The sequence below is a fragment of the Gekko japonicus genome, unplaced genomic scaffold, assembly GCF_001447785.1.
Source record: "Gekko japonicus isolate JY-2015 unplaced genomic scaffold, Gekko_japonicus_V1.1 scaffold20, whole genome shotgun sequence".
Taxonomy (NCBI): Eukaryota; Metazoa; Chordata; class Lepidosauria; order Squamata; family Gekkonidae; genus Gekko; species Gekko japonicus.
In genome coordinates, this window is record NW_015169172.1 from 2,322,611 (window position 1) to 2,338,726 (window position 16,116).

Here is a 16,116-nt window from a genome sequence, read left to right on the forward strand (position 1 = left end):
GCCCCAGCCTCCGTTTCTCGCCCTCTCCTGCTGGGGGGGGGGGGGGGAGGGCCGGAGAAGGACGAGAAGGGGCTCCTCCCGCCCCCCCAGACGGGCAGGAGAGGATGAGAAAGAAGGCGGCGGTGGGCGGGTGGCGGCAGGAGGAGGAAAGCGCCGCGCCCTGCCCACGCCGCCGCCATGGGTCCTCCTCCTGCAGCCAGAAGGAAGATGTCTCTACTCACAGGCAGAGTGCTGCAAGAGCAGCAGGGGCCAAGGGAAGGCGCGACGGTACCCCAGCATGGTCGCAGTGGTGGCAGTGGGGCGCTTTCAGTTTCCTTTCCTCTGGCAAACCCACTCGATGCTCCTCTCGGGAGGTCCGCAAAGCCGCCGCCAGCAGGAGCAGAGACCCGAGCGTAGCCGCGATCAGCCCCCCTTAAGAACCCCGGTCACACGAGAACGCAGCGCTGCTGAGTCCCTTATTCTGTTGTCCTTTCTTTGCTTTCCCCGAGCAGCCTTTTCACTGGGTTTTCACTGCTGCGCGCACCACTTTTGGAAAGCGCGATTGCTTCGCTGCTGCTGCTGACGCCCACAAGAAGTTTGTTATTTCCTCGCAGGAAGCAGCAGGGTGGGCAAGGCTGCCTGCTCCACTTCTCGGGTCTTTCTTGGCCTCTCCCCCCCTGCAATCCGGCTTCCTCCTGCTCCCCCAACTGCCCCCCTCCTGCTGCCGGTCCCACCGCCTCTCCCTTGCGTCTCCAGGCCCCGCCAGGAGGTTGGCATCTGCGCTCGCTTAGAGCTCATGACAACCTCGGGCCGGCCCTGTCACCAACATTCTACTATTTTCATTGTCAGCTTGTCTCTCGTCCAGCTTTATTAACTTCAATGAAACTATGCCAATATACACTAGCCAAGATTTTGTCAATACAGGTTTCCCTATTTTTCTTTCCAATAAGCAACTGTCTGTCATTTCCATGTAAGAATGAATTATTGTTGGTTATAAATAAGAAGGACAAGACTTTGGCAACTACCTTCATGACTTTACTCTAGAACCAGGTCTGGATCTTCTGCTTTGATGCTGGTTCTGTTGGGCTTGCAACAGTGTCCCTTGCTTAAACTGGTTTGACTTGGATTCTTTGGATTTACAATGGTTGCATTGGCATGTTGAATTTACATTTGGAGGCTTTTGGCCAAGGGTTGCTCTTGCATATTTGGCTATTGGCTTTTTGGCCCTGGAGAAAGCATGGGATTTTTCCCCATAGGAAACAATGGAACAAGTAGAATAGCTGAGGGCACCTTGGTCAGGGTCTCACAAAATTGGACCCCTTGATCCAATTGCTATAAACCTGGGTGAGTCTTAGTGGACAGGTAGTACTAGATTCCATGCAATTTTTAGTGTTGTTTGCATTAAAAACAGCCAGTCCAACCCACCTGGAAAGAGTTCCCCATAAGGAATAATGGACCTGAAATATTTTGGAATTCCAACACACACACCCCACACACACCCTGAATCTGAATTCTGAAGCAAGCTGAGTGAAGTCTGCAGTGACCATCCTGGTTTTTTTTAAAGCTCCAACTACCTTGTGCCAATTTCTCAAGGAGAAACAGCAGTACTTCAGCTAGCAGAGGGCTAGACTGGATGGTGGCAGCAAGCAACTTGGGGTAAAAGGGCATGAGGACTAGGGTTCCCTAAAAGTGGGTTCAAGTCCCTCACACACACACTGATTCCCCAGACAGAGGCTTGTAGCCTAGGAAGGGGGTCAAAGAGGGAAGTTGGGTCATGATATGGTGCACATGTCCAAATAACTCCAGTTGTGGTCAGCATGGTACAGATGTCATAAACTTACATATTCATACACCTCCGCAGGAGCTACCCTATATATTTCAGGGCAGCAGCCAACTATTATCATCAATGTTGCAAATTTCTAGCATTTTGATTGATGTGCATAAGAAGTAAGCTATACTGCACTCTTCAAGTTTGCAAAAGGCAAATTAATATGGGCAAATCATCCAGCACAGGGTCGACTCTCACACAAGACAGGGTAAAAAACAGAGGTCATTTCGGGGGGGGGGAACGGGGAAATGCAGTTCCCCTGGGTGAGGTGCAGGGGGTGGAGCACATGACGAAGCTCTGCCCCCTGCTTCCGGCCGCCCCGCTTCCAGCCCTCATTCAGCCAGGAGGAGGCAGGAGAAGAGGGAGGGTAAGTTGCTTCCTCCCCGCCTCTCCCCACCCCTGCCTGCCTGGGGCCAGGGAGGGCCTTGGCGGGGCTTCCTCGCACTCCTGCCAGCCTTGCAGGTCCACCGCCGGGCCCCTGATGTCAGGGAGTGGGGCATATGCAAATGAGTTATGCTAATGAGTTCCCCTAGCTCTTTTTCTATGAAACGACCCCTGGAAAAAAATATACATGGCAGATTTTGAAGTACCATTAAAAAGCAACAATTTGTGATTTATCATAACCAGCCACTTGGATGTTCTTATTCAGGCACCAAAAATGTTATGGGTTATCTCTGATCCAAACACCTTTGAAGAATTAATGAATAAATCTGATATTCTGATAATGTGGTACAGCAAGTAACTGGGTTAATCATGAGAGACAGCTAATAAAAGTCACCCAGAAGCTGAAAACAAACCTGGGGAACAAGGTGGCAGAAAGTTCATGCTTTTGCTCTAGAGCTGAGCAGAGGCTACATTCATAAACAAAACAGAAGTCCAGTAGCATAACAAAACTTGTCAGGAAAATACTTCATTATGGTCACAAAGGGTGGGGGAGGAAGATAGAATAGATTTCTTACCGGACTTTTCCTCTATAGAATGCATTCAAAAATAAGGAAATAAAAAATTATAAAAGGTACTTTCCCTTAAGCAGATACTGATGAAATCCATCTCCATGAAATGTTATATTAAGAACATTACAGCTTGATGTGAAATAACATTGGAATTGGCTTAGTCATAAATAAATCTTGTCAGTTTCATTCAAACTTACTTCCAAATAAATTTGTTTAGGATTGCAGCATAAGTAATCTTAAAAATAAACTGGTAACAGCCTCAATTTTATTACCATACATACAAGAATAAACAGGCGCATAGTGGAGTATGTACATATGTTAGTGCATTCTAAAAACATATGTGCAACCTGATGCTATATCCCATTACTCAGAATTATGTTCTGTTAGGAATTAATGGAACTTGCTCCTAGGTAAGGACTGCATTCTTATATTGAAAATACCCAGTTATAAATGGACATATTGGACAAACAAGATATGTATTGAAGCATCACACAATTAATATTTTATTAACAATGTATGCAATAGTTTCTGAATTTCTTTTACCCCAAATTTGAACTATACCTGCCAGAGGCAGATTAGAAAGAAGAAAAGCCCTGGAAAAGATCCCTCCTCCCAGCCCTGCCTCCAATAGAGAGGGGGAAAGGAGCAGAGGCCAGAGAGGGGAGGAAAGGGGGATAGATAGAGGGCAATAAAGGCTGGGGGAATGAGCACAAGCCAGTTCTCTCAGTGTGGCAGCTGCTGGCCCACCCCAGTTGGGGCTCATGCAGCAGACTTGCTCTCTGCTGCAGCTGTCTGCTTGCTCTGCATAGGGCACATGCAGCCAGATTGCTTGTGCTGGTAGCTTGTGCTCATTGTCACACCACTTATTCTGCATGGGGTGCATGCAGCGAGCTCGCTTGTGGTGGCAGCTGCTCACCTGCCCCACACGGGGTGAGGGCTGCCAGCTTGCCACAGAGGTGGCCACAAGAGCCACCCCAAATGGGGCAATGGCCATCTTGAATGAAGTAATGTCTAGCCCTTGCTAAGGGTTAGGGTGGCCATCAGCCCACCGGAACTTTCCCCAGTGGCTTTAATGGACAATCTGCCCCTTACACCAGTCTGCTCTCTCCAACAAGCAGATGCACCACCATTCTACTGGTACTACCAATATAGCGCAATTTTTAAAAATCAGAAAAATAATAGATAGGATGCAATCAGCAGTTTTACCTTTGCTAATAAGAATAATAGGAAGGAAAGTAACCAAAGATATGTATACCCCTTCTATGCCTATGTAGTCTAGTAACTAAAGTCTACCACATAATTGAAACGGAGAGCACAGAGGTTGCATATTTAACACAATTCACTTCCTCTAGTAATCTAATAAAGGAAATCTGTTACAGAAAGAAGATCTGCAGGGCTTCCTGTATTGGATATAACAGCACAAGCATCTTATAAAATGAGGCTCTGTATCAAGTATTGTTTGTCATGTGCTGTTATGATATGAGATGAGCAAAGTTTCACAATTTCTTTGCCAAATTATGCAATTTACATTCCAAAAAGGTAGACAGATTTCTGTTATAACAATGCTTTTTTATTTTTAGACTTTGCAATATACAACAAGCCAAATGTTATTTACTCCCAAGTGCTTAGCAGTTGTTGAGTGCGGCTGTGCCAACTCCCACCCACAATATATCCCTCTACTTGAGCAGATGGCCACTGTCTACAGGAGCCTAGAGGGCAGAGCAAAGCACCGCTAAGTCTATTAGCTTAATTGGCAACTGAGGGAGAAAACAAATGTCCTACCAGTGATGGGTGACTTTGACATCAGCGAATTTTCCCAATTCCCACCCATATTGGCAGTAATTTTACCTCAGAAGTTATTTTAGTCATCTTGAGAGAAGACATATGCTCTACAAGTGCAGCAAAAATATTTATATTACTAACTTCATTTATGGCTTGCCTTTCTCACTGAGGCTCAAGACAGATTACAAAACTGATAGACAACTCAATCAAACAGCACACATCTCTAATTTAAAAATGCAACAGAGGTAGGATTAAAAATTGGAAAACAATACAAGCAAAAAACTGACCAGGGCTGTGATCACACACACTAAACAATCCACTTTCAATCCACTTTCAATGCTCTTTCAAACTGGATTTTGACGGTTCACAAAGTGAAATCCAATTTGAAAGTATACAGAAAGTGGATTGAAAGTGGATTATTTAGTGTGTGTGATCCCAGCCTTAGGCTACAAAACTGTCAATATGGGCAAAGAATTTCTAAGGAAACCAAACTGTCTAAAGTTTGACAAGCCACACTGAACAGAGGGTGACAAAAGGCCTTTCTGATAGCCTCTGGGAGACCATTCCATAATGTGTGCCAATATGGGGAATGTCCATGAACAGGTAGTTGCTGATTTTACCTATTTGCAGGCTACAGAAGGCTTTGTGAAATGAGTGCAGCTGTTGTGGTGGAACATAGCAGGAGAGGCGATCCTGCAGGCATACTGGTTAAATGCCATTAAGGACTTTGAAGGTGGTAGCTAGAACCCTGAACTGAACCCAGTAACTGGTTAAAAAAAAAGTGCTAAGCCAAAAACAGTAGCCAAAAAATGCCATGCCTTTGAATAGTTCATAGATCAAAATGTGGACATCTGTTATACTTGCAACCTCCCTATCCTCAGAGCAAGGATCACTGGTTCTTCTCTCTGTGCTGTATTCCGTCTTCACTTACCCTGCAATAGCCTGACTTGTTGGTAATGGCATCAGGAACAGAGCAAAGGAACGAAGAATCCTTCCTAAAGTGAATACTTACAGCATGGTCCTTTCCATATTTATTTTAAAAAATGTATAGGATTGCAGCTCTTGGTAAAGAACAAGTGTTACCTCATAACACCTTTCCACCTCTAAATGCTGTAATGATGGCTGCAAAAAATTTTTTGGACATTTTTAATTGCTTTTTTAACACTACAATCTATAGGATATAGGGAACAGGGATATTCTAAACTAAAATACAGAGTAGGCAAGGATCCTGTTATTTGAATTATACATAGGTGGAGATAAACTGCTAGTATCTCTACTTTAACAAATACAAGCTGAATTGGCTATAATATGTGCATCTTAGTAAATAAAAACCAGATTTTCAGAATCCGGTTATTTATCCGCTTTCTTCCCTTTACGTTTACTCTTATCAAAGTTCAGTTTAACTAAATGGTTTAGGAGCTGCATCTCCTAGTTCTGATACAGATTCAGAAGCTTCTTCCAGGGAACTGCACACCGAGCTGTCACTGGTTTTCGATCCATGTTCACTATTATGTTCTGTAGCGGTTTTGTCTTCTGCTTTTCCTTTTCCTTCTTTCGCTGGGCTTTGCTGCTGTTCGAAAAATGCTTTAGCTTTAGTAACAGAGTCAATAGTTTAAGTTGAAAATAAGTCATTCAGGAAATATCCATCTGTAGGGGTGGAATTTTTCTATAGAAATGATGTCAGATTCTTGTATTGCTTCTTCCTCTTTCTCACCTCAAATGGAACATCTTTTAAAACCTTCGCTTCTCTCCTTGGATCCTTAGGGTTATTCCATTGTCACTTTCAATATCATGTCCCTTGTTGACCTTTTGGAGAATTTCACAAAACCTTCACCGGGCAGGTTGTTTCTCTTAATAAATTCTGGATATGTTCGATATATCATATCCATGGGTGCTAAGGCTTTGCTTAAAATCTCTCTCAGGTTCTCCCCTTTTTGTTCAGGAATACCTTGGAATCTCAAGGCATAAGATGATCTTTCCATCTGAAGTTGTAACAGTTGCTGTTTCTCAGAGGTTCTCTCTTTTCTCTTTTCCTCTATTCTTTGATTCAGTAGATTTGTCTTATTATCAACCTTTTCAGCTTTTTAGTTGTCTTCTCTGTTCTTGCATTAGTTTCTTTCAGTTCCTTTTGTAGAGCTTCAAATTTGTTATTAAGGTTAGTTATCTGGTCCAGCAGAAGGTGCAGTGCTGCAGCAATCATTTTAGAAATGTCTGTGGTTACTTCCGGTCTAAGGACCGGAGTCGATGTGCTGGCAGTTCCTGAAGAAGGTTTCACTCTGGACGCCATTTTTTCACCCCGATGTGACATTGTTTACATTAAAGGTAAAAGTTTTTTTAAGTTTCTGAAAGCCTTTTAAGTTGTATGCTTGCTGTAAATCTGCACATCAACCAGTTAGACTGACTTTCTCCCATCTAGGCTGCCGATTTTCCCCTCGCTTTCCTCGGGTTTTTTGCTGGTTTTTCCCCAGGGAAGGGTTGCCTCCCCCCCCCTCTGCTGTATTTAGGGCTTCTGTGCACCTTTACAGATTTTCGCCTAAGTGCTTGTTCCATTTACTGGGTATTCACTCACAGTTTGTTCCACGACCTGCTTCTAGAGGTAGGGACAGCCTCCCATTGCCAGATCACTTGCTCTCTCTCCGGTGTGTGTCTTTGAAACCATGGCTGGTCTTGCATTGGTGGGACCTTTTGGAGCAAAGGGGAGCCTCAATCCTTCAGCCGTAGCCTTAGGAGAGGCATCCCATGTGCTCCAGGCTAGGAGCCCCTCCAAGGGCTTTGCCCCCCCGGAATCATCCGGGTCCCCTCCCATCCGGAGCAATTGCAGGCCACTCTCATTGAAGCAACGATGGAGTGCACCCACCAGCAATTCGCCAAGACCGGAAGCTGATGGCTGCAAAATTATACACCCTTAATTTGGAGCAGATCTTCAGTGGACTTAGTTTTCCCCCAAAAGGCAAAGCAAGGACAAATCAGGAGCAAATATCAGAAAATAGGGGCAGTTAGAGCATATGATTTGAACTTGCAATATCCAAGGCGATTTTGTAGAAAACCCATGGATCAACTTGGAATAAGATACCGTAACAGTGAAGCAAATGGATCAGTATCATATATACCCCTTTTCAACTGTGTAGGAGAAAATCTCTTTATTGCTAGTATTACATGTTTGTTAGGCCTGAAATAGAACTGTATAAGAGACCACATACCCTCCAATACTGCATGCAGAGAAAACAGGGACGTGCTTCCATCTTCTGGCACAGGCTCTGTTATAAACAAAGCAAAAAGGCTTGCAGCCCCATCTGCTACTTACTCTCTCTGCAACCCCTCAAAATTAATTTTTAGGTAGCAGAGAAGAAGGGAGAGGCAATTTTAGCCTTAGTGCTGCAGACAAAATAGCAACCTCTTCCCACATGGGGATGCTGGCAGGAGATTGCAGTGAAAACGAAGATCAGTGAAAAGCTAGGACCGTAATTACTGGGAGATCAAGTTTTTATTGGTGGAAAGTGGTCTTTGGCCACCCTGGCCTACTTGATTCAAGCTGTCCAGGTGCCTGAGCATTGGCAGTAACTAGATCCCACCCTTCTCCCCAAAGCTGTCACCGGACACACACATACACATCAGAAGTTTTCCTTTTGCATTTCTTGTGTTTGCTGATCAGTTTTTATTTTAAAGTCACATTGCATAGAATATACAACCTTTTTAAGAATAGTTCTTCTGCTCTGAGTACCACTGTAATGTATTCAGCCTGACATGCCCGGACTTGCCCGGGTTGGCCAGGCACAATTCCTCAATAGCTTCAAGTCTAAAGACAATGGGTCCGTAGGATCCTAGCCGGCCCAATGAAAGGGCTAGGTCCCAAGCCGGGAGGCCAATGGGTCTCTCGGTTACTGCAAATAGCCTATCGGGAGTAGGGGGTGTGTTTAGGTGAGCTTGGTGGCGGGTTTTCTGAATGAATATAAACCGGCCTGCGAGCTGGTCAGTTGTCTTTGTTCCTGACTAAATAAAGGTATGCTTAGCTGAAATCACTCTCCGTGTGCATACTTTTCAACCACATTAACAGTATTTACAAATGACAGAATCTAGGATAAAAGGTGATCTTAGCACTCTTAAAATTCCTAGACTAAGACTGATAGTGAACTGTAATGACAGGCTATGCAGAGGCAGATGGAATGCATGAAAAGGGAGACTAACATGGTTCAGGAGAGGCCCATGACTAGGAGTAAAGCACAAGGAGGCCTAGGGAGCAGAGCAGCAGTACACACATAAGCTCTGAGCTGGTATTAGGGTTGCCAGGTCTAGGCTGGAAAATACCTGGAGACTTTGGTGGTGGATCCAGGAGAGGGCAGGGTTTGGGGAGGGGAGGGGAGGGGAGGGGCCCCAGCATGGTAAAATGCCATAGAGTTCACCCTTCAAAGCAGCCATTTTCTCCAGGCAGGGGAGCTGATCTTTGTCAGCTGGAGATCAGTTGTAAAAGCTGGAGACCTGCAGGCCCCACCTGGAGGCTGGCAACCCTAGTTGGTAGAGTGGCAAACACATGAATGTGGGGGCCAACAGGCACATTGCCTGTATACACATATGCCAGGAGAATATTCTCTTTAAAAGTATGAAAACAAGGCATTCCATAATTGTATTGGCATAGATAAACATAAAAATTAATTTAACAAATAAGCAGAGAAACAAATGCAACCTCCTACCACCCCATGTAGCCAATCTGCACTGTCTAAACCAGCAAAATGCAAACCTGCCATTATACAAAGGTACATTTTTCGTTTCTTTTGAATATCTGATTTCATCTAAATATTTCAGCTATCATGATAATTACATGCTTTTATAATATAGAAGGAAAAGCTATCTTTTAATATCACATAAGTCTTAAATGGCATCATTTCCCCTGAATTGTATGACAGTGGTATGAATCGGAATCCCAAACAGTGGCACAGAAATATTTTAAGGATTAAAAGTTCTTTGAATAAAAGAAAAGTATTATCTTGCTTGACCTATTGGATGTACAGCTGAATAATCAATCTTCAGTTAAGCCTTGCTTATTTTACTTGACGCTGTTTTAGCAGGTGACATAAAGAGATCTGCCAAAGTATTTCAGATGATCTTTTGGAAGGGTGTACAGTAAGTAGAACTTTCCGTAGTATTAATATAGGACAGAACATCAAAAACAGATAATAAATGACAATAATGCTTTTACACAGTACATTGAATCCAACTCATTATTGACAAACAAGTGATCTATTTAGTAAATAAGACATCCTTTCTACTCAAATAACACATAGCTTTCAAAAGTCCTTGTACAGTGTCTGCATTCTAAATTTTATGTGTATATGCAGGTAAGTCAGCAACAGCACCTGAACAGACAAAACATAGGTCCATTAAAACAATGGACATTTGCTTGGTATAGATTCAAACTCTCTTCCATATAGCAGTGTTGGAGTTACACTGTTCAGTTTTTCTTTTGAGCCTCCAGCTTCCCATGAAAAGCATTACAACTCTGCAATCCAGCTTCCGTAATACGTACAGCATCAGTAGATCAGGAAGCTGCATTCTCTGCAGTGTAACAAAGGCATCATTCTGATTTACTGTTCCCACAGTCCAGGAAATGAGTGTAACAAATCAACTCTTGAATCTGGCTTCCACACGCAACAATATAATACGCTGTTGTCTTGTCTCCAAACCCAGCTGCAACAGCCTGGTGACTTCATAATGACTGGAAAGCTCACTTACTGAAGCAACAACCAGCCAGTCTCTCTCTCTCTCTCTCTCTCTCTCTCTCTCTCTCTCTCTCTCTCTCACACACACACACACACACACACACAAATACAGAGGGAGAGCTTAATGCAGCAAAACCATGAATGTAATCCCAGCAAGAGCACTAACACAGACTGTGTGACTTTGAGTTCAATACCGTTTCTGTTTTGGTGTTTGCATAACAAAGAATAAAAAAGATTCAAGCCAACAACTGTCACCTACTTCCTAGTTATGCTGCTTATTTCCACTCTGGTAAAACCTGAGTAACTAATGAAAGTGCAATTGTTAATGGAAAACTTTTACATGCAAATTAAAATAGCTAATGATCATGCGTTTTCTTCAACTGGAAATTCAGAAGTGCTTAGGTAATTATGACTCCAGAGGACAGTAATACTAACAATCATGAATTATGGATATATTAGTATTATTAGCAGTTTGGGGATTGTTACAGTTATATCATGACAAGATAATTTTCTGTCACAGATCCCATTCCCCAGTTCCTGTAAGAGTATTTTTGTAATGATGTTTATTTATTTATGCTGCCTTTCCACCCAATCGGGATCCACAACATTTTATCAAACAGTTATAATTCTATTCTTCTCAGATAACTGTAATTCCCATGATTACATAAACAGGAAAAAAAACAGTAGCACAATATTAAGTAGCAAAAAGGGACACTCTTGATTCTCTCTAAAATCCTCACAGAGGAGTCTCTTTTTTGACATCAAGCTGCAGCTGACTTATGGCAACCCCATAGGGTTTCCAAGGCAAGAGATGTTCAGAGGCAGTTTGCCATTGCCTGCCTCTGTGTAGCAACCCCGGTATTCCTTGGTGGTCTCCCATCCAAATACTGACTACAGCCGACTCTGCTTAACTTCTGAGATCTGATAAGATTGGGCTAGCCTGGGCTATCCAGATCAGGACTATGGGGAATGACACATTTCTATTTAGTACTTTTTCTAGCAAGTTCAGTTTTCATTATAAAATGCAAAATAGACTAGCTAGAAACAGACAAATAACACGCAAAGTAGAAGGCCCTCCATGCCAGGATTTGGGAGTACCAGAGCATATGAAAACCAGCATGGTGTAGCAGTTAGAATGTCAGACAAGGCTTTGGTTTGAACCCCCACTCTGCCATGGAAGCTTGCTGGGTGACCTTGAGCCAGTCACCTTCCCACAGTCTAACCCACCTCACAGGGATGTTGTTGTCAGGATAAATGGAAGAGGGGAAAACACTGTTATAAGCCAATATAAGCCTATACGTAGAATGATTTCTCAAGCAACAGTTCCTCCAAAAGCAGCAGTTGTATAGCACCACCCACATGACTGATTCTTGCCAGCTTTCTACTGGCTACATCCCAACTGCCAATTGGTTTCCTTTAGCCACCATCAAAGCAGGTGCAGAACTTTTTGTACTCTGTGCAACTAGCAACTTGCACAGGGAAGGTCACTGCAGATCCAGAGAAGATGCTTGCAATATGGATATTTGCTTAGCTGTGATGTGACACTGGTTTACTTTTGATTTGATTCTTAATGTTGAAATAATCACAGAGAAAGCTTGGTTTTTTTGGGGGGGGGGGGAGAAACATCTTCCCCAAAGACATTCCAACCAAACCCTTTAAAACTGATGCAATGCAGTCTAGAATTTTAAATATAGAACAGTGGTAAACCAGGGCCGTTTTATAAAATTTGTATTGATTTATTTTAAAAATGTGTATGTCACCCCTCATTCTCAAGGTTCTCAGTATAATTTTGTATATAGTAGGGGTTGAGGGAATGTGTATGCCTTCAGCATCTGCCTCCCAATTCCTGCTAAGCTGCCTCTGCCTATGTCTTCAGAAGTGAAGCAGGTGGCAGCTAGAGACATTTTCAGTGCTGGGACCTCACCTTCCGTATGCTTTCCCAGTCTTTTAAAATGTGGTATTATCTTTTTATCTGTTTTATGGTCTTCTGGACAATGGTCTGTTCTGTGAATCTTTTCAGGGTGCTCAGTGGTTGATTTATACCACCAGTTTGTTTTTAATTGATGCCTTTATTATATTTTAAAGATTTTCTGGTATTTCTATTTGTATGCCACATCAAGCAGGACTCTGGAGAAGTGGCAATTAATTCCCTGTATAACAACAACAACAAAAACAGCAATAATACCACCAAGAAAATTAGGTGGAAGAAGTCTCCTGAAAGTTAAGCAAGCAGTTGAAGAGGAAAAACGAGCACTGAATGACTATACCGAGAAAAGCAAAGAGTAGCTTCTAGCTGAAGTATACAAGGCAGACTTATTTAAGGTTACAGAAACCAAAGAAGATTACAAAAGATTGCAATCAAAACTCACTTTGACAACTGGGAACAAAAGCACTTGCATGGGCAATATTTTCTGTGGTGAGGAAATTCTTACATCCCAGTTCACCTGAGGAAGTAGTTAGCTGCTCACTAACACCAAGACCAGCTTACAACCAAAACAAATCTCTTCTTACTTGACAGACATGGATGTTACAAAAGTTGCTCCAAGGTGCCAGGAACTGTTGCTTGTCTGGTTAAACTGGATGTTTCATTTAGTTATTCTAAGGAGGCAGATAAGCTACTTGGAGACTTTCATCTGACATCATGCCTGTGTGATCCGTCCTGTCTTTGCTGATCAAGTCTAAGTGTGAGAGGCTTTGTCTGTTGCTATTACTAATTTCCCTTTTATAGTGGGTGCAGTGCCTCTTTCCTTAATACAGGCCCTCATTTGCCTGATCCTCAGAAAGTAAATCACTGATTAGGCTCATGTGAATAACCACAGGGTAGAACAAAACATTCCACCTTTGGACAAGGTAGCTGAGCAGGCCGTGGCACAGCAGCTGCAGGGGATCTTGGGTGAGACTGATTATCTTAACGCAGGCTGCTCTACTAGCCCAGACTGACAACCTACAACTAGAAATGCCTGGGTGGGGTAGTGGGGGCATGTGAACCTGTTGATTTTGCTGGATCTCTCAGTAGCCTTGAATAAAATTGATCATCAAATCCCTTTCAGACCATTGCAAGTAAGAAATCATTGTTCTGTTGCAATCATTTCAAGATACCTGTCCATTCAGACTCAGAAAGTAGTATTGGATGACTTTGCATGGCCTACCAGTTACACCAAAGTTTGACTTTGTCCCCAATACGTTTTAATACCTAGAGATTATCTAACAATTTTGAATGTGGTGTCACCAAAAGGCTGAAAAACCCAACTTTGTTTTTCATGATATCCTGATGCAGTTGCCTTGTGCCAGTGACTGGACACAGCTATGGGGTGCTTGAGGGTGAATAAATTGACACTAAATCTGGACAAAACAGAAGTGATAATGGATGGGCATTCATGTGACCCAAAGGTTTACATGTTCGACTCAAGCTTACACACACCCTGAAAGATCTCATTTACGGGCTGGGAACAATCATAGGTGTTGCTTTTCTGCTTGACTCATAGCTGACAGGATTAGCCATCCATCATCTTAGATGATAAAATAGCTGCAACTTGTTCTCTGTGAGTCAGACCACCACCACCATCATCATTATCATCCATGCTTCAGTTACTTCCTATTTGGATTGCTGCAGTGCCTGATATGGGACTTCCCTCATTCAGAATTCTATATAGCACCTTTTAAACCATGGTGTTGCAGGAGCATATTACACTAAATATGTATGGAGATGGCAGCCAGGATTTTGACATGTACATAAATTACTATACATACATTAGTTTCAATTACACTTGGTTTTTTATATGTACATAAAATATATATCCTTAAATTTACCCTTAAAAATATGATGCATGAATTGATACGAAAAACAACCTAGCTAAGAATAACCAGGCTACACCAAGTTCAAGGAGCCTGGCATAATAGGGCAGCATTATTTCACAAAAATACTTGAGTCTCTGCAACCTTGAAAAATTGTCATGCACATCCCTCAACTAGACTTCAATATCTTCCTCCTTCCTTCTAGTTTCTCATGATGAGTACTGATGATTTCAGCAAGAGCAGACAGTTAGCTGGCTGAGAATTCATTCACAAGTGAAGAAAGTTTCCTTCAAATTCCAAAAGCCTTCAACACAACTAACGAGCTGTGGAATTCAAAACCTTGTTTTTACTTTATAAATAACAGTTGCTGCCTCCCTGTTATACCACAATGGCTTTTGAAGCCTCCTCGAGTTTTCCAAGATGTCTTGACATAAAGCATGAACAGCAGTTATTTCACAATAAAAACCTCTGCTGGGCTTATAGAGGTCATTCCATGGATCTCTAAAATGAGATCATTGTCATCAAGATGTATCAAAAGTAATAAAACCCTCTTTTGAACAGTGGAAAGTACTGAAATCGGCAATTTAGTTTTTCACTTATGCTGTAAGTGCTTTTCTGTAAGTATGTATCAAAATAAACATACTATTTGTTGATTTAAGATATGCAGGATTTACTGATATGTACTCCACTTCCATAGATAGATGCAGCAGCAGCTGAGCCATGTACTTTTAACAGCCTGTCAAAAATCTCAAACACATTCAGAAGACTAAAATGATTTTTCAACACATCCAAACCCAAATTTGTTACGAACAAGTCTTGACATTGAAAGCTTACCTGAGCTGTTAATAAAAGTACTAATATAACAAACCAACTGTAAAAAGGCAACCAAGATGGGGTTTTTTATTCTAACAAACTAGCATACTAAACAAAGGCTGCGGTCACACGGAACATTAGCCATGCGAGTCAGACGGAAGACATGCGGGTTTTCCGGGCGCGATCCCACCGGCACATCTGGGAAGTGTAGCACTCCCGTGGCTCAAACGAGGCTTCCTGCCGAAACCACGCGGCAAAAAACTAGTACCTCCGAGGTACTAGTTTCCGGAAACCGCGGGGCAAGGGCGGGCGTCTGATCGCGTTTCCGGTGGCATCCGGCGCCCGCCCATGTTCCCTGGTGAAAAAGTTTTTTTTTCTTCTAGTCTTTGTGGATGCGCAAAAGCACACAACGGAGCATGCGCAATCATGGTGGAAACAAAAAAAACCCCTTCCAGTTTGCCGCACCGCGCACTTCGTTTTTGCGCGCGGGATTGTTCTGCGATCGGCACCTCTCCTTTCCCACGGAACCTCCACAGTACCTCCACGGGAGGTCTGATCAGGTAACCGCGCCTTAGTTTGCCCCGGGGCAAACTGCCACACTTCCCCCCCGCAGTTTCCTGCCCGTGTGACCGGGACCAAAGTTTTGCTTACCACTGGAGATGGAGAAAGTGCAATATTGCCTATAGAAGCTTTCAGTTCATCCACGGTTGCTGCACTCTTAAGAATGTCTTTAGACTGTAAGGGCTTAATCTTAATGTTGAATTTCTTGTGTGCTTCCTCTTCTTCTTCGGATTCACTTGAGGAATAAAAGTGCTTTCCTTTGGTAGGTAGATCACAGTTAAGAGAAATGGTACAGAACTATGGAATTTAACCAATGAAATTTGTTGACACAGATTTGTTAGCACAAAACCTGGAAGTAACACAGCCATAGAGTTTTCAGTGATTCCTAGTGCTACTGCCATAGTTTCTAAGTATTCCACAGGAGTGACATCATCATGCTCATTATTTCCCTCCAAACACGCTGCTTGTCAACAGGAGCTCAGGGTGGGGCATCCCTGGCCACGATGAGGGGCTTGGCAGTCCTAAATAAGCCTGATTATTACACTTGATTTTTCCAGTGAAACAACTGTTGTCCCATATGTTTATCTTATCACTTCCTCCTGTTAAGTTCTTATGACCAGATCTAGGCAACATTAAGCACGTTTGTAACCCACACAATCTCCTCCTCCTCCTCCTCCTCCTCCTCCTCCTC

The 16,116-nt window shown here is 42.9% G+C and overlaps 1 protein-coding gene across 1 annotated transcript in view; it reads right to left on the bottom strand.

Moving 5' to 3' along the window:
• The window catches only part of SGIP1 (SH3-domain GRB2-like (endophilin) interacting protein 1), a 154,995-nt gene that overhangs the window by 88,402 nt on the left and 50,477 nt on the right, over positions 1-16,116 (bottom strand). The window contains exons 7-8 of the mRNA XM_015415785.1: positions 15,516-15,691; positions 2,767-2,778 (exon numbers count right to left, since the gene is read on the bottom strand). Of these exons, the coding sequence (XP_015271271.1) occupies positions 2,767-2,778; positions 15,516-15,691 (188 nt within the window). The remainder of the gene's footprint in view (positions 1-2,766; positions 2,779-15,515; positions 15,692-16,116) is intronic.